Genomic DNA, 23638 nt, shown 5'->3' with positions numbered 1-23638 from the left:
GTTGAATATGTAGTTCAATTTAATTCAGTAAATTGAATTAAATTGCCCCTCTACCATGGCAAAGCACAGTGCTAAGCACTATAGAGAAATGTTTTCAACCTGTAGATATCTGAGATTCCAAAGAGATGATATTCCCATATTGATACTTTATCATTAAGGTTTCATTTGAAATTGATATTGAAAAATTGTCATTTTCACAGGGTGATATTTATGAAAGAATTAAGAATTTAGGCTGTAGAAAGTATTCAGGTAAAGCAATCAACATGATCTAAGACATAGATAGAGCTAGGCCAATAGAAGGAGTAATAAGTTGCCTTTCAACTTGAGCATAGAATATGACTAAGAATAAGCAAAAGGTAACATTTAGAAAAATGGATTTATGCTCTTAAGTGGTATTACGAAGTTTAAAGCATTGCTGAGACATTTATACTTACAACTGATGGTAGGAATCATTGCAGACTTTTGATCTAGGTAAGTTATAATAAAAAATCTGCTCAAGGGAAATTAATCTGACGTATTCTATTTGATGGACTCACTATTAGAGTCTGAAGATGAGATCAGTAGCCTGTTGTCATAGGCAAAACAAGAAGTAAAGAAAACCTCATTTAGAGAAGATGTAATATGTCCAGTATGAGGCAAAAGGAAAGAGCAGAAGGGACATACCATAGCTGAGATGAATATGTTATAGTTACTGTTTGGATGTGGGTAATGATAGAAAAGTATGTCATAAAATCTATGACTATTAGAATGTTAGTGCCAGGAACAGAAATAGAGAAGTGTGAAGGAACAGGAATATGGAGAATTGCATGCTTTTCTTAAAGGCTTCCACTTTGAAGTGACAAATTATTATTGCTTACATTCTGTTGATAAAAGCAAATCATTTGGCCATGCCTAACTTCAAGGGAGCGGACAAATGCCTGGAATGGGTAGAACTGGAACATTGGTGAGCAAGAAAATGATCCTGAAAGTTATTTTGGGGTTTTCAGGATTACCAGAATCTCTTAAATAGTACATCCTGACACATCATAGCAAATCCCACAGTATGTAGTCCGTCTTGCAACTGTGGTAGCCCAGAGCACATTAATTAAAGCTGGGATTGTGGAGCCAGACTATATGCCTTTGAATATTGGCTTCATCAGATACCAGTTATGTGATATTGTACAATTACCTAATCTATATGTCAGTTTTCTCATCTCCAGTATGTAGATAATAATAGTATACATTAATAGGGAAGAGTTAAATGAGATAATGCAGTATTACAAAATTATAAATATGTGAAATTATCATCAAAATAAAAATACATAGAATCCCAAAAAACTAGATATCTAGAAAGGATCTTTTTTGATAAGTTCTCCAGGCTTATATTATTAAGGGTGTTTAATCATTTCATGCATAGGTATCTTAGGTAGTTCAAGTTTCTATAAGGGAATAGACTGGGTGACTTATAAACAACAAAAATTTATTTCTCACAGTTCTGGAAGCTGTAAAGTTCAAGATCAAGTTGCCAACATATTCAGGATCTGGGGAGGGCTTGCTTCCTGGTTTATAGACAGCTGTCTTCTCACTATATCCTCATATGCCAAAAGGGGAAATGGAGCTCTTTGAGGTGTCTTTTCTAAAGGCACTGATATGGTTTGGCTGTGTCCCCACCCAAATCTAACCTTGAATTGCAATAATCCCCTCGTTTCAGGGCAGGGCCAGGTGGTGATAATTGAATCATAAGGGTGTTTTCCCCATACTGTTCTCATGGTAGTGAATAAGTCTCAGCAGATCTGATGGTTTTATAAATGGGAGTTCCCCCTACACAAGCTCTTCTTGTTTGCCACCATGGAAGATGTGACTTTGCTTCTCATTTGCCTTCAGTCATGATTGTGAGGCCTCCCCAGCCTTTTTTTCTTTATAAATTACCCAGTCTTGGGTATGTCTTTATTAGCAGTATGCCAACAGACTATTACAGACACCAATCCCATACGTGGTGGCTCTGCTTTCCTGATGTAATCATCTCTCAAAGGCTCCAGCCCCAAATATTATCACACTGAAGATTATGTTTCAACGTAAGAATTTTGGGGGGGACATAGACATTCAGTTTATAGGAGAAGATCTTTTAAAAATTAATTACATCTTTGTTTTCTAAATTATTTTCTTAAATTTACTTTAATATCTTGAACGTAATTTTAAATTTTAGTGAGCAGTATAGTGTTAATGATTAAAAACATGGGATTTGGAGCTAGAGACCCTAGGTATAGCTATTATTGTTTCTATTATCATTTATTCAAGTTTGCAAGTCTGAAGATAATTTATTATACAGGGCCATAAATAATATTACTTAGCCCAAGGATTTCCCCTTGCTAAATGGTCCCAGAACGCCACGTATTTTTCATTTTTATATACAAGTTTTCTGTTTTTCCCCTGGCCTTGGCTGTCACTTCACATTTCTTCTGTACCAGCAGCATTTCTATAGCAGCAATTTTTCTCTTTTATAATAATCTGTTTCTATTCCCTTGTGGTCTTGGAAACTGACAACTGAAGTTATTTGAATTGTATATATATTTTTAAATGAATTCCAAATGAGTTCCCCAAGGGTTCTCTTCGTAGTAATGTTCTTGAATTTTATTGCATGGACCTTGTAACATTTCTTTTGACTCTGAAGAAACTGATTTTTCTTGATTATATCTCTCTGCTATGTTCATAGAAATTTCATTTAGTGTATAATTGATTTTCTGATGTTACTAGAATGGTCATTTTTACATTTGTTAATGTATATGTTACATGTGTAGACAGTTAAATCATTAACTCCTAACACAATAAGCTAAACTTGTCAATTGAGTAATTCAGTGATACATTTAACATATGTGATCTTTGGCTACTATGGTTATACAAAAGATACAGTAAGGAAGCTGTGTTATAAAGGACATGGATTTTAAAGGGACAGGAAAAATTTATTTAGAACAGTGACTTTCACACATTTTTTACCTCAATCCATAATAAGATATATTTTTCCTAAGGTGAAAAAAGTACATTTTTAAAATATATGTTTTACAGTGTAGCCCAACCCTCACGTGTATGTGATGTGTATATGTTTGTATACACACGTGAATATACATGTATACATACACATCACATACACATACACGTTATATATTATATTTGACATATATTATTTTGTTTAATATATGTAATTAAATAAAAATGTTCACAAAATAGTATTTACCTTTTCTATTTGCAATGGACACTTCATATTTTATTGTATTTCCTTTTTATGCTAGTTATTAGTTACTCATTGATTTGATGTTCCTGGTTGGTTTGATGAAAAATAATGAACTAGAGGAAGTGGTTAAACTTGTTTTCCTTCAAACATTCAGAAATATCACTGTTTCTGCTGGATTTTTTTAAAAAAGTTATTTTTAGTTTATTTTTTAATGAGTTAAATAGTAGGCAATCTAAATTATTTTAGATTAGTTTTTGGCAAATAATTGGAGTGATTATGTGGAATTAAAATTTAGAGAAATTTAACCGCAGAAACCTTTTGTAAATCAAATATTTAAAGTACTTGGGGTGTGTTTTCTTTACTGTGGAGAAAAGAATATAAAAGTATGCAGTAGACATGAATGATCAGTTTGCCTTTTTCTTCAGAAATAAACTCAATGTTTAATATATGTTCAAGTTGACAGTGGACTGAATTTTAAAAATACCTGTTACATGTATAAAAATTACTTATTTTTAAAGAGGTTAGAAGCACCTCTGTGGAGCTAATGCATATGGTAGAACTTAGCGTAAGTGATTTTTATGCTCTTTCACTAGAAATGCTATCAGCTTTTAAGTAGATTTTTAAAATTATAATTTGGGGACCCCCACAATAGAAAGATATTTTTTATATGTAATTATAGATTATTTTAACTACAGTACAATGAGTTGGGAATCTTTCAGACTCTATGCAATGTGAACAGTTAATCTGTTCTCAGTGTCCTGAAACATTGAACTAGTACATTGCGACCCCTGCTGTTGTAAGATTGGTGTTAATGGCTGAATAACTTTACTCAAAGTTTACTTGGAGAATAAACTGAAAAAATATATATAATTAAAGTTTTGTGATTTGAATAATTAAAGGCAAAGGAGAAATTGTATTATAGCTCAGCCCTTTTTCCATGTAAGGCTCTAAGGGAAACTAATTCAAATAGAACCAAAAATTATTTTAATATTGTTTTGTCACATAAAGCATTTCATTTAAGAATTTTGAATTTAGCTTTGTCTTTTAACACCAGGGACACAAAAAGGGATTTGTAAGGACTATTATATATAATTATTTTAAATTTTCTGTCTTCACTTATCGCTGAAAATGATTTGAGTAGTTTTGATCTTTTCCTAAGAGTGGAGAAAATCTAAATTTTTAATTGGTTCCACGGGAAGCCTTATATCTGAATATTTCTTTGTTTTCCTTCTTCTAAATATTACCAAATTTATTCATTTATTTTTTTTAACATGTTATTTTCCTGAGATTTCATAAGAATACTAAATTTATTTCTGCTTAGTTCTCTATCAGTTATAAATCATTTCAGTTATATCATTCCTGTACCTTGACAGATAGTTTCTTATGTCTGGTAAGTTAATGCTAACATCTGGGAGATCTATCACAGCCATTGGTTTCAGCAAATGTGATTATCTGCAAATTGAATTGGACCTACAAAACTTGGCTTTACTTAACTAATTGTTAGATACAGTCTTTTGGGGATTTTTGTAGTGTTAACTCTTTAAAAGTGTTTAAAGATTTTTTTTTTTGGCTTATCCAAGAATCAGATCTTCAAAAAAACTTTTCCCTTGTCAAAAGTTATTAAGCCACTTGACCTTGATATGTCTCAAGAGTGCTTCCTTATGTCACACTATCCTGGGTTGGAAGATGGCAAGGAAATTCCTTGTCATAGTGTATTCTTCAGTACCCTGGAGAATGTACTGATAGTGTTTCAAAAGTAACTTGAAAAGTGAAATTTTCCTAGCTTTTTGTCTGATGCATCATGCACATATTTTGTTACACCTCTCATTTGCTTTGGCTTAGAGATTTCATAAGCTGAGGCTTGTTCGATATGCTTACGGATGATTTGAGCACAAGAGGGAGCATAAATACCCAACTGAAATGTGTTCTTTGGAAGGGCCTTTGTTCTTGGATAAAAGTTAAACAGTACATGGTGACAGATGGCAATGTTTTGCAGAGTGCATACATAATAACAATAATAAAAGTGGCATTTCACTGGTGAACTGTTTTGGACAATTTTAATTTTTGAGTTTATTTACACTTTTTTTTCTGTTGTGAGTGATGTTATTGTATATTTTAAATTGAGTAATGTTCCAAATTTTTATGTCAGGTTTTTTTTCTGTTGTGAGTGATATTATTATATATTTTAAATTGAGTAATGTTCCAAATTTTTATGTCAGCTTTTAAAATGTTAACTAAATTTTTTCATTATTATACTTTAAGTTCTGGGATACATGTGCAGAACTTGCAGGTCTGTTACATAGGTATACACATGCCATGGTGGTTTGCTGTGCCCATCAACCTGTCCTCTACATTAGGTATTTCTTCTAATACTATCCCTCCCCTTGTCATCTACCTTACAATAGCCCTTGGTGTGTGATGTTCCTCTCCCTGTGTCCATGTGTTCTCATTGTTCAACTCCCACTTATGAGTGAGAACATGTGGTGTTTGGTTTTCTGTTCCTGTGTTAGTTTGCTGAGAATTATGGTTTCCAGCTTCATCCACGTCCCTGCAAAGGACATGAACTCATCCTTTTTTATGGCTGCATAGTATTCCATCATGTATGTGTGCCATATTTTCTTTATCCAGTCTATCGTTCGTGGGCATTTGGGTTAGTTCCATGTCTTTGCTATTGTGAATAGTGCTGCAGTAAACCTACATGTGCATGTATCTTTATAGTAGAATGATTTATAATCTTTTGGGTATATACCCAGAAATGGGATTGCTGGGTCAAATGGTATTTCTATTTCTAGATCTTTGAGGAATCGCCACACTGTCTTCCACAATGGTTAAACTAATTTACACTCCCACCAACAGTGTAAAAGCATTCCTATTTCTCCACATCCTCTCCAGCATCTGTTGCTTCCTGACTTTTTAATGATTACTATTCTACCTGGCATCAGATAGTATCTCATTGTGGTTTTGATTTGCATTTCTCTAATGACCAGTGATGATGAGCTTTTTTTCATGTTTGTTGGCTGCATAAATGTCTTCTTTTGAGAAGTGTCTGTTCATATTTTTGTCCCAGTTTTTGATGAGGTTGGTTTTTTTTCTTGTAAATTTGTTAAAGTTCCTTGTAGATTTTTGATATTACCCCTTTGTCAGATGGATAGATTGCAAAAAATTTTCTCCCATTCTGTAGGTTGCCTGTTCACTCTGATGATAGTTTCTTTTGCTGTGCAGAAGCTCTTCAGTTTAATTAGATCCCATTTGTCAATTTTGGCTTTTGTTGCCATTAGTTTTGGTGTTTTAGTCATGAGGTCTTTGCCCATGCCTGTGTCCTGGATGGTATTGCCTAGGTTTTCTTCTAGGGTTTTTATGGTTTTAGGTCTTACATTTAAGTCTTTAATCCATCTTGAGTTAATTTTTGTATAAGGTGTAAGGAAGAGATCCAGTTTCAGCTTTCTGCATATGGCTAAGCCAGTTTTCCCAACACCATTTATTAAATAGGGAATCCTTTTCCCGTTGCTTTTTGTCAGATTTGTCAAAGATCAGATGGTTGTAGATGTGTGGCATTATTTTTGAGACCTCTGTTCTGTTCCATTGGTCTATATATCTGTTTTGATACAAGTATCATGCTGTTTTGGCTACTGTAACCTTGTAGTATAGTTTGAAGTCAGGTAGCATGATGCCTCCTGCTGCATTCTTTTTGCTTAGAATTATCTTAGCTATACAGGCTCTTTTTTGGTTGTATATGAAATTCAAAGTAGTTTTTTCTAATTCTGTCTAGAAAGTCAATGGTAGCTTGATGAGGATAGCACTGAATCTATAAATTACTTTGGGGCAGTATGGCCATTTTCACAATACTGATTCTTCCTATTCATGAGCATGGAATGTTTTTCCATTTGTTTGTGTCCTCTCTTATTTCCTTGAGCAGTGATTTGTAGTTCTTCTTGAAGAGGTCCTTCACATCCCTTGTAAGTTGTATTCCTACGTGTTTTATTTTCTTTGTAGCAATTGTAAAAATATTATTTTTTACTCTCACTTCTTTTACCTTCTAGTTAGTTATGTTGTTTCTTTTCTTCCCATTTTAACTCTCCTCAAACGAATTATCTTCATTTCCTGTCTTCATTTTTCCTCTTCCCTTTCATGTGTATTAATATGCCCACTCTCCCTGTTTTCAATCTTTCTTTCTTTCCCTATCTGCTATCTTCCTCTCTCTCTCCCTCTCTCTGCTTCCTTCTATTCGCTCTCCTCTTTCTGTCCCCTCTTCTCATTGTTTTACACACTATTGAGGCTTTTCCAATGAAGCTGTCACTCCCACCCTTCACCTTCCACACAAACACTCCGTCACACTACTCTGGTCAAGTTCCAGTGACCTGCACATTGCTAAAGCCAATGGTCAATTCCCAGTACTCATGTTACTCCATCTATGAGCAGTATTTGTTACAGTTCCCTACTCCTTAACTTTTTCCATTGGTTTTCCAGGACTCAGTACTCTTAATAGCTAGGATCCTCCTAAATATACAATCCTTCTCAGTCTCCTTTTCTGCTTCCACCTCATCTTTCCAATTTCTAAGCATTAGAATGCGTCCAGTGCTTAGTCTTTGGACTTTATCTGTGCTTACTACTTTGCTGACTTCATTCCGTTTAAATATTCTGCCTATACTGATGACTCCCAAATATAAATAAAATAATCTCAGGCTCCTTTCTGATTTTCTTGGTCCAGATATTACTAATTGGATGCCTTATTAGCATCTGAGATTTAACAAGTTCAAAATTAAGCTCCTGATCTCTACCCTACACTTACCTAAATTTACTATTTTCAGTCTTTCTTACTCAGTCATTGATAACTTCTCTAGTTAACCAGACTAAAACTGGAGGAGTAATCCTTGACTCCCCTCTTGCACTCCTATGCTTTATCCAAACTCTCAGGAATCCAGTGAGCTCTATCTTCAAAATATAGCTGCTACCCCATAGTACTTAATCACCATTGAATATAAATTTTATATAATTATCTTGTTTATTACCTGTGCACCGCCCACCTCCCCTGTCCTCCCTCCAGGCCCCAGCAACATAAGCTCCATGACAATATGGAGTTCCATCAGTTTTGTTCACTTCTTTACTCCTAATACCTAGAACAATGCCTAGCACATTGTATGTTCTCAATAAATATTTGGTGGGTGGTTAGAGGGATGAATGGATGAAAGAAACACATGAAAAGAAGGAGTATCAAAGGAGCTGAGCTTGAGTCTTCTCTTTGCCCTATATTACCTTTGTCACTTTAGGCAAGTCAGTTGATCTTCACTGAGACTTTTGTCTTATTTAGAAAATAAGGGGATAAAATAGGTTCTAACTCACAGGTTTGTTCTGAGAATCAGATGAGAGAATAAGCATGTATTTAATAATTAGAAGGTTCTATACAAATGTTAGTCATGATAAGAAGGAAGAAAAGGAAGGGAAAGACTTGAGGGGGCTAATGGTTGCCAAATGAGAGATTAGGGACACAGAAAACAGTTTCCTTCACAGTTTTGAGTATTTCTAAGCTGGGTTATAAAGGGTTTGTTTTAAACATTGAAATAGCACCTTAATTTCACTTACATTTTATAGCTTTCTCATGTATGAGTGAATTCAGGACAGGAGTCTTCTAATACAGTGATACTCAAAGTGTGGTCCACAGACTAGTACTTGGTCTGTTTGTTATTAGTTGTTACTGGTCTATATTGTGTAAGTCCAGAAATTAAAACTAAGCACTTAGACACATATAGCAGTTTTACGGAATAAGATTTTGTCTGCTGAATGTTATAATACAAATTTGAATCTTCTATTTTATGTATCCTTTGTTTATTTTCATTTTTATTATGCTTTATATATATATATCATTTATTATGTATTTATAATTTATCATACTTTAATTATATATACTATAATTTAAGTATATATATACTTTATTATACTTTAATAAAAATGTTAGGGGAAATAAATCAAAAACCTGTCTCACCACCACAGATAGTTTGAGAACCACTGTTCAAAGAGATGAAACGAGTCTTAATCCTAGATTAGTAAACTGCTTTTAAATGTATTCAGAAGTCTGTATAATTTGAACCCAGTATCACAAAATTACCCTGGCATGGGATACCTCCTTAGCTCATTTATAAGCAGAGATGAGGATGTTTCTCATCCTTAAAAACTGAGGAATTAGTAGTGTTACCTATAGATGTTGCTAAGTTTTTCTATACTTAAAATAATTGTAATAGCTATAAATTGAGTCATAATGAATATTCATCTGATGTGTTTAACTTGTGTTAAGCGTTTTCATATATAATCTATAAACTTATGTGCAAATTAACTAAAAAAGTTAGCTAGCTCTGACATATTTCTTAAAGTTGTTTTTAATCAGCAGAGCCACACTGGTCAGTGATAAACGTATAGCACTGAAAGCTACTAGTGTGAAGGTTTGCACCATCATTTAAATGTTGATTCTTCTAAGAGTTTTAAGTCTGTGCCAGTTGGCATGGCTGGTGTGTGCAGAAACTAATGTTATTGGTTATGACAGGAAAATTGGGACTCCTAAATTCAATAGCACATCAGGCCCGTTTTACAATTTTATGTGAATAATTTCAAAAGGTTTATATTTTTAGTCAGTAATATTAGACCATATTGTCTTCATTGGAAGACAAATTAGAGTTTCTGAGGTGTTCCAGATTGATATAATGTTTCTCTGTTCTGTGAATAGACCCAAAATTGGTTTTGAGAGTAAGAATGGCACCTGATTCATTTTTGTCTAGATTACATTTAGGTAATATGGGTTCAGGGCATTTTACAGGGCTGTAGAAAGATTTCATCAGCATGTAAGGAGTCAGACCAGGTCAAGAGTTAAGTGATAAATGTTTGATTTCTTCCGGTTTAGACAAGTCTGATTTCCCTTATTGTTGGAGATCACTAGAGCAGATACTGTTGAACTCTAAACTTTGATCACATAGAAATTAAGGGTTATTTCCTTTGACCATTCTGTCATATGTCTTTAAAAGAAAATTGACAAAGTTAACATCTGAACACCTTTGAAAATTTTCCACAATGTTAAATTCACTTATTCACTTTACATTAGTATGACCTAATTTTTAATTTACCAAGAACATCATGAAGAATGAAGAAATAAAACTTTATTTTGTGAAGAAAGCAACATTTTGCCTTTTCTGACTTATTAAAAACTGTTTGGAAATGGTCAGAATAATGAATTCCAAGCAGGAAGTATTTTCCATTTTTTTGAAACTAGGTTGCCTTTATGATGGTTTCTTTAAGAAACTTAAAGTAGATTAAAAAAAATAATAAATTGGTTCGGTTGGTCTGTTTATTACCAAACTGTTATGGAATTTCACACATCTGTTTCAGAATGCAACTCCTCATAGACTACTACACTGTTTCTCAATTTTAATAGGCCTCATTTATCCTATAAATAAACCTACATTTTCTTACCTGATCAAGTGAGCAAACAATAGAGGTCAGATGTGGCAAACAGTTTAACAGAAAGCACATGTCTCGCCGTCAGGGTGAGGTAGAGTCATATCAAGATTGCTTGAAGTTATTAATGGCAGTAAAATTTATGCTTCCTCCTGTTTTCCCAATTAAATCAAGAAGCCTTTTTTCTTAAGATTCTTCTGTCACCAGCTGGTTCCAATACTGTGTGTGTGAATATTGCCTAGGGTGTCTCCATTTCTCAATGGTAAAATTTGGCCAAAGCATATTAAGTCAATGATGTGGACATACAGGCTAGAAAGTAGTCATTGTTAAGGGCTTTATTTTGGTCCTTATCATTTGTACCACAAGTATGTGTATCCTTTAGGGCTTATTGCAGATAAGTTGTATTTTCTGGATGTAATAAAAATTCTAGTGAAGACAATAAAATAATTGAAGACATGTTGAAAAATAAGCTGCATGGCAAAATGTACAGTTGTACATACTAAAAAAAAAACAGAGAAAATCCATCAAAACGTTGTATATAAGAGTACTCATTTAGTGAATATCTCTAAAAATGGAGTGTTTAGCTTACTGGTAGATCTGCAATGTTAGTTTCTCATACTTTTAAAATTAAATAATTGGACATAAAAAATGACTTATCCATGAACCGGTGTTCCTCAGAAACTATTGTTGTACTTAATGTGTTCATACTAATCTTTGTAACCTATAAATTATGTTTATTTTTTCCCCTTAACTGTTGGTTAATAGCTATTGATTTTTATCTGTTCATCTCAAATCTTGACTATAGAGAAATCTATTATGAAACAGATCGTTCAAATAGTTACAATCTTAAGCATTGGTCTGTGCAAATTCAAATTTAAAGTAGACTACTGAGTATACATCTGCAGTATATGCTTTAATAAGCATAAAATTATATGAAAACAAGTATCAAAGATGTTCTAATATAACTTCAGTATATTTTTAGTCTATGTCAGTATAGTCAACATGCTAAATAATTATTACAATTATCTTTTAAGTGGTGGGTTTTGCTTGTGGCATTTTCACTGTATAATATAACTTTAGGGGCTCTAACTCCATAATAAATTTAAAGACACCTGCAAATTTTAAAGCATGTTGTATTGATATAGACTTTTCAGAGGTAATATATCACCTTAATGCTGTTCTATTCTAATACAGGTGTGCTTATATTCTCACTTCTCTTATCTTTTCATGGAGTCTTTGTGACATCAAAGGGAGTGTTCTACTTTGAATGAAGACATAGAGTGTAGATGGGAATGAGAATCTGGCTAATAATGTGGCCCGTAACTTGTGTTCTCACTTTGTTTTCACAGTGTTGGGCTGGGTCTACTGCAGAAGCGGAAATTTGGCTTTGAGTTCTGGTGTTCAGAACTCATATTTCTGCTTGACTGAACTGTGAATGAAAAATCCCAAGTGTCTTACAAAATTAGTAATTGAATGGTGGTTTTACTAATCACTTCAGAGATGAAAAAACTGAAGACATTTTAAAATTCAAAACCCATCAGCATGTGTTTTGCCTTTTAATTTGCAGAAAATCGATCCTGAGAGCTGCCCAGAGAGCTGATTTTTTTCTCTCCTTTAGCTGCCCCAGCTGAACTACAGCTGTAAATTTCTTTAAAAAGAAAAAAAGATGCAATGTTTCTTATAAACTCTTGAATGTACTTTATAAGTGCAATAATTCCCACAAAATCAGTTACTGGAGTTAATGACCAGTTTGTTAAGGCATTAACTGCCCTCAGCTGGGAATGACCAATTTGAGGGGAATGGCTGCACAAATGCTAAGATAATTCAGTAACACTTTCAAATAATGATCCAGCTAATTAACGGTGAATTCCTGTGGAAATCCTATCGAAGTACTTATGACCTCTGCATTTAATAGCCAGTGAGTTCATCATGATTCATGTTTATTACCATAAATGCCAAAGGAATCATAATGACTAGGCCATTTTTTTTCTACCCTGCCCTTATTACTTGAACAGATTTGACTAATCCACCACCAGTCATTAAGAACCTAGTTCTCAAAATACTCAGTCTTTTCACTGCCTGTGCTCAAAATTCACGGAGCCTTTGGTGCTGTGCCAGGATGCCGACTGTTGGCAGCCTGTTTTTACCTGGGATGCCATTAGGGAATAATTAATGTCTTTATGTCTTAAAGGAGCCTTTTTGAAATGTCTGCCATTTGTAAGATATAGAAGAATCCTAGCTGGTTAGCTAGAGTTTATGGCTTCTAGTCATGAATTCTCATGAAAAAATCATGCCCTCCAATCTCATTCCTTGTAGGAATTCATTTAGGGTATATAAGATTTTTTTCTTGGTGTTTATTTTGTAAGAACGCAGATATTCTTTCAGTGAATGAAGAAGACTATTAGTTTACAATAAAGGATAAGTTCTTCATTTTACTTAGACCATTTAATCTCTCTAATAGCTGTTTATTGCTATGTGATCTGCAAATTAGCCTTTTGAGTCATAATAATAAATGTTGACTGCCAAATAGCCTTTACTTTCTCTGCAGAGTTGTGTTTGAATAGATGAATTCAGGTTATTTCCAGACATCTTTCCACTCCAGGTACTCACTTTTGTTCTAAAATGCCTTGTCTTTTTGGTTATAGGTGTCAGGTATCTGTTAGCTGCCATGAAGTTATAGGCATTTTTATTAAGCAGTTGATTATTTATGTAATCATTTATGATTCATTGAATGAGATACGTATGGTATATATACTGTAGTCTTCATATATTGAAATTATTTAGAAGAGAAAGAAAATATGTGATCTGTAACTGTAGGATAGAACTAGCATCATCAAGATAATAGATGGGTAACAAGACCATTTTTAAGATATTTACGTATTTTTCTTAATAAAGGCCAATTGCCAGTTTACATCTTTTTCATTCCCTAACTAAATACAAAAAAGGGGGAAATTAAATTTATAGTTATTTATAAATCAATTGTTTGAATTCTAGGGGAAACTTCACCCAGATAAAATCCAGAAGACACATTAGCAACTTGGTTTTAGACCCCTGAATACAATATTATAGTCCCTTAGCTCTGTTATAACCCCCTTTCACATGCTTTCCTCAAAAAAAAATATATGTCTATCTGGTGCAGCACTAGTTGTAGTCCAGTTTCTTTTTTTCAGTTGTCTTCAGCTGAAACATGGGGAAAACACCTCTGCTTATATAGGTTTTATTTGTCTGGGACATGCTGTTTAAAGGTAAATGAAACAGGGTAGCTAATGTGAGGTTTCTCTTCAGTGTCCTCAGACTTCTGTCCGTTCTTTCATCTGCTTGATAGCCCATCCCCTCCATGACTATTCCCCACTTTAGGAGTGAAAGCAAGTTCTGTTAAAAGAAGGAAACATGAAAGGAGAAGAGATTTCACAATGTGTGTGTGGAGCGGGGAATAGAGAGGGGATCATTTTCTTTAGTAAAGTTTTTTTTTTTCCATTAAGGAATTTGTAACTCTGTGAGAGTGAGAGAATGATGATGGGTTCTTATTATATATGGTTCACGGAGTAGAGCCTCAGGTGTAAGATGACTCTTCTAAGCCTAAATTTTATGAACAGCAGAGCTTTATAGGAAAATGACTAGGTAGAAAGGCAAGTGGCGCAGCCACAGGCTCAGAGTATACCTCTGAACCCTGTCTAGCTCATCTCAGAAATCTCGGCTGCCTCTCCAACTTACTTTATTTCTAACTACAGTTCAAGTCTTAAGGATTTAAAAAAAAAAGCATCATATATATTAGGAATGCCTGATAGTACTGTTGCATTGGTAAAACAAAAACAATGTTACTGCCAACATAATAATGATAGTAAGAAATGATAATTATTGAATTGGTTTATTGTATGTGAAACTTAGTGCTAATTGCTTTACCAGGAATCTATCACCTAATCCTCACACAGCAACCTTTTCAGGTAGGTACAGTTATTTACAGATTTTGAAACTGAAACACAGAATTTAAATAACATTCACAAGGCTATGTAGCTAATGAGAGAAGAGCCACAGATTGAACCCAAGCAGTCTGTCTCCAGAGCCTGAGCTCTCAACCACTATGTTTGCGTATTGCTTTTATCACTCCATCCACATTTTAAGCTTCTAGCACCTTGTTTTTCTCATAAAATCACAGATTGATAGCAGTTACTGTCTAATTTAGTGAGAGTGAGTTTCAGAACTTAGGCTGCTGTAGGTCTAGTCCTCAAAACTGCTTGGGGTATAACGCAGTTTGCCCCATCAAGAACTTCTTTCATCCATTGGAACCTACTATATCTGGGCACAGGTCCTCTGAGAAATATCTGATTGCATTTCTTCATTTCATCTCCTCTCTTCACTACTGCCAATCTTCTCACCCTCTTCCCCAGAAGTCCCAGATCCAGCAGATCCTAAGAGTCCCTCTAGGTGAAATCTCCTTCCTGTACTTTGCCCTAAGGAATGATGATAATAACTTACACTTATATGACATTATTGATTTCAGTCTTTCTGCTGCCTCCTGGAAGACTTGGTAAAAAGTACATGCATGAGCTTTATAGTCAGACCTAGGTTTGAATCCCTGATTCACATCTGTGTTTCCTTTTGAAAGAGTCATATCCTTAGTGAATGTCATTGCCTCATCTCTGAATCAAAGATAATACCTACCCCTTTAATTACTGTAAGGTCTAAATGTGAAAAACTATGCTGAACATGCAATAAGAACAATACCATTGTTTGTTTAACCCTTTCTTTTTAACCTCTCAAAGAATTGTGGTATAAGAAAGATTAGTTGTTCATAGCCTTATGTCCCTAGAGCTTTTCTTAACTTCAGAACTTTAGTTTTTAGCAAACTTTTGGACATGATGATCATTTTAGATGAATATTATAGGAAATGGGAAACCTATTCAGAGTTTTTTTAATAAGAGGATCACAGATAGAGAAGAATTAGGAAGGTGTGGGAGAACTGCAGGAAGCTTTCACTTTTGGCCGTAAGTGTGACGAGAAAAGGAAAATGAGAAAGTACACAAGAGCAGAACTAGGACTGGCTGCAAAATGAATCATCCTACTTTTGGAAATTAGACATTAGTTTTGCTATATAAAATTAAAATCAATTGTTATATCTGAGAACTGCTTCTTATCTATATTATTCATCTGCCAGTAATTTTAGGACTCTTCTTTGTACTTCTTTTCTTTCATTCTTTTTTTGAGTTGGAGTCTTGCTCTTGTCACCCAGGCTGGAGTGCAGTAGCACAATCTCTGCTCACTGCAACCTCAGCCTCACAGGTTCAAGTGATTCTCCTGCTTCAGCCTCCCAAGTAGCTGGGACTACTGGGGTGTGCCATCGTGCCCAGCTAATTTTTTGTATTTTTAGTAGAGATGGGATTTCATCATGTTGGCCAGGCTGGTGTTGAATTCCTGACCCTGCGATCCATCCACCTCAGTCTCTCAAAGTGCTGGGATTACTTTCTGTTCTAACAGATACCCTTTATCCTGAGTTGGCCTTTGGAAGCTGTGTGTGGGTATGTACACACACACACACACGTATACATACATGTACATGAAATTAACTAGAGAATTTCCCTTGTTATTTTATTTATTTATTTATTTATTTTTAGCTTTTCCCAATGTTCAGTAATTTCTTGTTCTTTTAATATAGTACTTATGTTTCAAAAGTGAGTCCTTCCTTCCTCTCACCTTACGTGAATGATGTGCCACCTTAGGACATTGCTTTAAAAATTTTTTTTCATTGATATGAACAGCAGACAGATTCTCCTAGAGCATAGGATAGCTTCCTATTTCATTCCTAGCCTCGCATTGAATTTTAATGTTTGATTATTTACGTCGTTGTTGAACAATCTTTTATATTAGTTATCTATTTTTCTTTGTTTCCTTTACCATTTAATAAGTTGTATTACTTGGAATCCTACTTTCCAGTGAATCCATTACATAGGGAAAGTATCTTCAAATATTCTGTAAAAATTAAGTAGGACTAGGACTTATCCACAGCTGAATGACAGACAGAAAATAACTGGAATCACAGGGAAGGAGATACTTGCCTTCAGAATATGAGAGTTTGCTTTAAAAGTCTGTTTGAAAAAATTTTCAAACATCTAAATTTCTAAGGGAAAAAAAAGAATGTGAAATACAGTCTGACCAAGACTAAGGGATTCCTACTTCCTTGAGGTATGAAGTTGGAATTTTTCATTCTTAACCTACATATCATGAGAATCTGTTTAAATGTATGTTTTGCTATGATAAATGTGCTTTATACTAGAATAAGTATAAATTGGTGCTTTCAACAGTATAAAAATGTGCTCTGTTAAAATCTAACATTAAAATGGATAGATCTTACATATTTAGAGTGCTCCAAACTCAAGGACAAAATTGTTGGGGTTGAGAATATTTATTTTGTCTGCATTTTTCTCTTACTTGGAGCGATTTCACAATTTTTACATTATACTTCCCTCCAGATAAAATTCTCACCTCTAAACAAAGACTTTAAATATTATTTTCTCCCATATTACTGTATCTTAGCTTTATTTTAGCCTTAGTCAATGGTCATTATCCTTAGAGCCTATCTCTGACTCTAATTTAGCTTTTCTCTTTAAAAACTTTGTAATAAAGCTCTTCAAACAATAGAAGAAATGTGAGTAAATGATTTGATCTGGACTCTATTCTGTAAATTTTCTATGAATTTAATTTTTCTTTAAATAATACTATAGGGAAAAAATCTAAAATGGATGAAATAAATATTATTTCATATAAATAAAATGTATTTCCAGTATATGTTGTATTCCAAGTAGTTGAATTAGTGAATTTGTAGATTTTAGTTAGGGTGAAAATGCTTACTAGTATTTGTTCATCTGACAAACAAATTGTTTTTGTCTTATCCCTATTACTGCTATTGTAAGCAATAGCAAATAGGCTTCAGCCAAACCATTTTGAAAGATGCAAAATCTAAAAGTCTGGATTAAAAAGCAGTATATTTTAGGGCCGGGCGTGGTGACTCACGCCTGTAATCCCAGCACTTTGGGAGGCCGAGGCGGGTGGATCACGAGGTTAAGAGATCGAGACCATCCTGGTCAACATGGTGAAACCCCGTCTCTACTAAAAATACAAAAAATTAGCTGGGCACGGTGGCGCGTGCCTGTAATCCCAGCTACTCAGGAGGCTGAGGCAGGAGAATTGCCTGAACCCAGGAGGCGGAGGTTGCGGTGAGCGGAGATCACGCCATTGCCCTCCAGCCTGGGTTAACAAGAGCGAAACTCCGTCTCAAAAAAAAAAAAAAAAAAAAAAAAAAAAAAAAAAAAAGCAGTATATTTTAAAAACATGTTTAATTCTCTCATATATCAGTGTTTATCAGTCTTTTATACCTGATAATAATATCTTACTTGGAAAACAATTTTACCTTGTGATATAAAAATGTTGAATACCGAAGGCATCAAATGAGGAAAAAATGTTTGAGACTACTATTGTAACATAACCTGGTAAAGATTTTGTAATCAGAGAGACCGTGTTTAAATCCCCACTCAACCACTTACAAGGCTATGCAGCAAGTATTTTTCTCTAAACTTTAGATTTCTTATCTGAAACATAGGGATGATAAGACCTATTTGACAGATTGTTTTGAGATTCAGTGCCATGCACTTTGTTTAACATGGCTCTTGATATGTAGTAAATGTTTGATAAATGATTATTACTAGTCAATCAACAATTATTAAATACCTACTTTGTGCTAGGTACTATTCTTGCATCTGAGGATAATGCAGTGAATAAAGTCCTTGCTTTCCTGGAGCTTATATGTTAGATAAAATATATCAGATGGTAAGGAAGTTCAAAATAAATTTGGGAACTAGAGGGTCACTATATTTTTCTCCTTACTTTTATGTGGCACATACACACCATGGAATACTTTGCAGCCATAAAAAAAGATGAGTTTGTGTCCTTTGTAGGGACATGGATGAATATGGAAACTATTATTCTCAGCAAACTGGCACAAGAACAGAAAATCAAACACCGCATGTTCTCACTCATAGGTGGGTGTTGCACAATGAGAACACATGGATGCAGGGAGAGAAGCATCACATACTTGGGTCTGTTGCGGGGGCTAGGGAAGGGACAGCAGGGGATGGGGAGTTGGGGAGGAATAACATAGGGAGAAATGCCAGATATAGGTGATATAGGGATGGAGGCAGCAAACCACCTTGCCATGTATGTACCTATGCAACAATCCTGCATGATCTGCACATGTACCCTAGAACCTAAATTACAATAAAAAATAAATAAAGGATCACTTGAAATTTCATAAAATACTTCTGTCTCAAATCTTATTTGTCTGAAATTCTGAACCCCTTTTAGAACTGGTAATTTCTGTCTTTGACTAAATGAGTTTATTTCTTCAGCTTTTATTTTTAAATATTAAAACAGAATCAATACAGCAGATATTTATTGAACAACTTCCACATTCTATGCTAGGCCTTGTGAAAATACCAGTTTAGGGCTGGGCGCAGTGGCTCACACTTGTAATCCCAGCACTTTGGGAGGCTGAGGTGGGAGGATCATGGGGTCAGGAGTTTGAGACCAGCCTGGCCAATATGGTGAAACCCCATCTCTACTAAAAATATAAAAAATTAGCTGCCTGTAATCGCAGCTACTTGGGAGGCTGAGAACCACTTGAACTCGGGAGGCGGAGTTTGCAGGGAGCGGAGATCCCACCACTGTACTCCAGCCTGGGCAACAGAGTGAGACTCCATCTCAAAAAAAAAAAAAAGAAAAGAAATTATACCAGTTTATTTCTGTTAAAGATTTTCTAACTACCTTGGGAATATCTTCAGGATTTCTTATATCCCAGAATTTTCAAAAAGGATGTTGTTTTTTGGATAATATTTTTAGTTAAGCAACTTTTCTGGCTCTAGTTTTTTCACTGACTTTGAGATAATAAGTAGATCCTTAAAATATGTTCTGTCTGAAAGCAGGTAGGATTAAACGATGTATTCAATTCCCGTTTTGTTTTTCAAATCTATGATACCTATTCATTTTTTTTTCAATTTCAAAGTGTGTAAAACTAGAATAATTTTACCTTAGAAATTCTGAGACATTCTTCATACTATATTTAGGTTATGTTATAGCTTATAGCATTTTATAGCCATTTTTTTTGTTATAACTACTACTTTCATTATTTGGGTGATATTTTCAGTTTCTGATTCATAGAAATATGCTTTTTTATTTACTATTTCTTATATATCACCACTGTAAATGAACTGTATTAATCACATATTTTGATAAAACAGTAAAGATGGGGAGGCTAATGACCCAACTTTCCTTATGTTGGACTCATGAAAATAATTAATTCTTAGGGTTAATTTTCTTTTTCAAAAATATACCTTGGAAATTAGACATTCTGTCTTGGAAATTAGTGATGTTTCACGTATAACATGAATATGCTTGCTCCAAACTTTGGATTTGAAATAGATACTCAAAATATTTTTCAGATTAAGTTTATATAAGGATTTTATTCAGTAGTTTAAGTTGGAGTACATTGATTTGAGTGTGCTATATAAAAAACGTATTTATATCACCATCACCATGATGTTTTATTCCTAGGCAATGACAACTACAAACAAATAGCAATGTGTGTTCTTTACCACATAAGCATGGATGACCGCTTTAAATCAATGTTTGCATATACTGACTGTATACCACAGGTAAGTGGTTTAAGTGTTTTAAGAAAAACATTTAAGAAATATATATATATTTACTCTTTTCTCTTGATTTGTCAAGATTTTCTCTCTTAAAAAGTTCTCTTCTTAATAATACTATAAATTTGTAATAGAAAATTGAAAAAGTACAGAACTGTATAAAAATGAAAATAACTTTCCTTTATCCCAAACTTAGAGATAACTATTTAACACTTTGGTATACTTCTCTCTACATACTTAAGAAACAATATATTGAGATTATAAAGTATATATAATTTTTACATACTGCTTTATTAGTAGATCATAATTATACTCTCATGTCACTGAACATTCTTCAGAAATTATTTTTAGTAGTTGCATAAATTCTATTGCATGAATGTACCATAATTTAAATATTGTTAAATTGTATGTTTAGATTTTTTTCCAATTTATCACATTAAAATATATGTAAGCAAATGAAAATTATGTGAGATACTGTATTTGTAAGTGCTTCCCCACATCTCTGAATTTTTCTTTAGTTTAAATTCCTAAAAGTAGGATAACTAAGTCAAAAGATAATGAAGACTTGTGTTTTTGTTTTGGCCAAAATATCTTCTAAGAAATTGTAAGTTTTTATTTCCAGCTAGCATTTAATTTTTAACAACACTGGTTAGTTATTATTGTTCTTCTAAATATGTGGTGGTTCATTATTTCTTTTTATTTGCATTTCCATGAATATTGGTGAGGTTGAACATTTTTTTCTATGTTTATTAACCATATTCTGTTACAAATCATTCATGTCTCCTCCCTTCCTTCCTCTGCCTCTGCCTCTGCCCTTTCTTTCTCTCTCTCTCCCTTTCTTCCTTTTCTTTCTTTTTTTTTTTTTTTTTTAAGAGACAGGGTCTTGCTCTGTTGCCCAAGCTAAAATGCAGTGGTACAATCATAGCTCACTGGAGCCTTAAAATACCTGGGCTCAAGCAGTCTTCCTGCTTCAGCTTCCTGGATAGCTAGGACTACAAGTGTACACCACTATGAATGGTTAATTTTTACATTAAAAAATTTTTTTTATACAGACAGATTCTTACTTTGTTGCCCAGGATAGTCTCGAACTTTTGGCTTCAAGTAATCCTCCCCACTTGTCCTCCCAAAGTTCTGGGATTGCAAGTGTGAGCTATCAAAATGGGACTTCACAATATTTAAAGTGATGCATCAATATTTTTATTATTAACAAATAAGATCAATGTATATAATAACTATTTTAATTTTGTATTACAAATATTGCTCAAGTTTGTCATGTGTATTTTAATTTTATGTTTAATATTAATAGTTTTAATTGCTTTGCATTCTCTAATGGGAAAATGTTTCCTCAAAATTCTTTCATTTTTATACTGCTGCTCTCAAGAAAGATTTTTGCTAGGATTCAGTGGCTAGTTATGTATCATATGTTACGTCTATTTGTCTTGAACGAGTCTATTGATTTTTTTTTTTAACATGGACTGTGTGTTGTAAGAGTAGAGATTCTGTACATCGTATAATTTTACTCCTAGGGAATTAACATTCATAAAATCACTATTGTGTCATTAATCTTTATGAAACTACCTTCCACTGATTTGAATTATGATGATTGGAACACTGGTTGGGTTGATTTTTAATATTACAACATTTTTTATAAAATAGTTTTCTAAAATAGAAAAATTATAGATTGTATGATATACAATAAAGTAGTGTACTTTTAAAAACAGAAGAATATGAACAAGTCATACTTATAAAAGTAATTCCTCTTAAGACCTCTACTACACAATTCCTTCTTAGTCTAAAAAGAATTATTAAATGCATGTTACTTGAAAAATAATATGTAGTAAAAAAAAAGACTATAATTTTTCTCTTTATTAATTCTAATTGACTATTCTTCCATTCATTCCAAATTAAATGAAACAGTACTAATAGTGAATTTGCTATTTGAGAATTTTAACACTTCACCTACATATATTTAAAACATTGATAAACTCTCAAGGGTAATTTCTTAGACTTTTATATCAAGGGATAAGCAAATTATGCTTGTTTATAGGAAATAGATATTCCTGAAAGAATACACAGCATATCTTATCTAGCAAGGCAGGGTGTCTTATAGAGATAATGCATGTCAGACTGTACTCAATGCAAAGTGTAATCAAACTCTTTGTCAAGTTTTCAATAAAAGAGTAGCCATGTCAAAGGGAGATTACAGGTGATTTACTACAGTCTCACTCCATGTGTTCTAAAGGTTTCTGCTTTGCAGTTTCAAAGGGTGTTCCTTTTCTGATTTCATTTAGAGTCAGAGCTTCATTGACCACAGGATATGAACTGGAAAGCTGCCAAAAAAATAATATTCTTGCCGAGATTGACTGTTTTTATCCATGTTTAGATCTTAAAGAGAATAGCATTAAATAAAAGAGAATTAAATGTAAACCAAGAAGAAATAGGAAACTTATTTATACAATTTTGAATTTGAAGTTATCCTATTCTTCTAGAATGCATAATCTCAAATATAAAATGTAAAACTTTATTTTAAATGAAAGAATCAGAAATAAGAGTCTGTCTAGGTTACTTTTTAGATCTTATTATTGCAATTTAAAACTTTGTATAGAGAAAGTTCTCCCCTATCTTTTCAGGAACAATATCCATACATGTTTTCTTACCAGACAGTTTTCTAACATCAAACATGTATGCAATGAAGTTTTCAGTACATGTGTAATCCGTATTTCATGGACAATATTTTCCAAATTTAGGACATAAAGGATTTTCGATGTTTTCTTTTTCCCATTTATTTTTCTTTTTGAAATTTCAACCCTTAAGGGAATAAGGTTATGTTGCCAAATTATGTTTTAAACATCCTGAAGCTTCTATGTGAGCTGGTATTTTGAGAAAAATAAATAATACTGTACAATATATTTGTTCCCAATTTTAATGTGGCATCCAGCCTATAACTTGTACTTTACAGTGCCAAATTTTACATCTTTAAGGAGAAAAGTTGACATGGTTTTATTGCCACCCAGTGCCAACTTAATTGCAAAATGAAAGAATCATGGAAAGCAAGTCAGAAATTAAATGAAATTTCCAAGTTTCCTTCAGGAATTAAAAAGATACTCCTTTAGAAGTATTGGCTACTCAAAGTAATGTTTATAATGCCAATAAAGCTTTAAATTCACTTCTGAGTTTAATCAGCTGCTGATTAACTTATTAAAGTCATAACCCAGGTTGGAATATCTTGGAGTTAATGTAATATTCTGTTCTTTTTATAATTATGCGTATTGTTTGCTTGGTAAAAAATCTTCAT

General features: G+C 33.5%; 1 protein-coding gene across 3 annotated transcripts in view; it reads left to right on the top strand.

Moving 5' to 3' along the window:
- KIFAP3 (kinesin associated protein 3) overlaps window positions 1–23638 on the top strand; it is a 144637-nt gene that overhangs the window by 58069 nt on the left and 62930 nt on the right. For all 3 annotated transcript variants that reach the window (XM_012444618.2, XM_012444619.3, XM_064370723.1), the window contains exon 11: window positions 20249–20349. In XM_012444618.2, coding sequence (XP_012300041.1) covers window positions 20249–20349 — 101 coding nt within the window. The remainder of the gene's footprint in view (window positions 1–20248; window positions 20350–23638) is intronic.

Source organism: Aotus nancymaae, unplaced genomic scaffold, assembly GCF_030222135.1.
Source record: "Aotus nancymaae isolate 86718 unplaced genomic scaffold, 86718_ANA_hifiasm-v0.15.2.pri h1tg000108l, whole genome shotgun sequence".
Classification (NCBI taxonomy): Eukaryota; Metazoa; Chordata; class Mammalia; order Primates; family Aotidae; genus Aotus; species Aotus nancymaae.
Note: the sequence above shows the minus strand (reverse complement) of the source record. Positions and strands in the feature narration are given on the sequence as shown.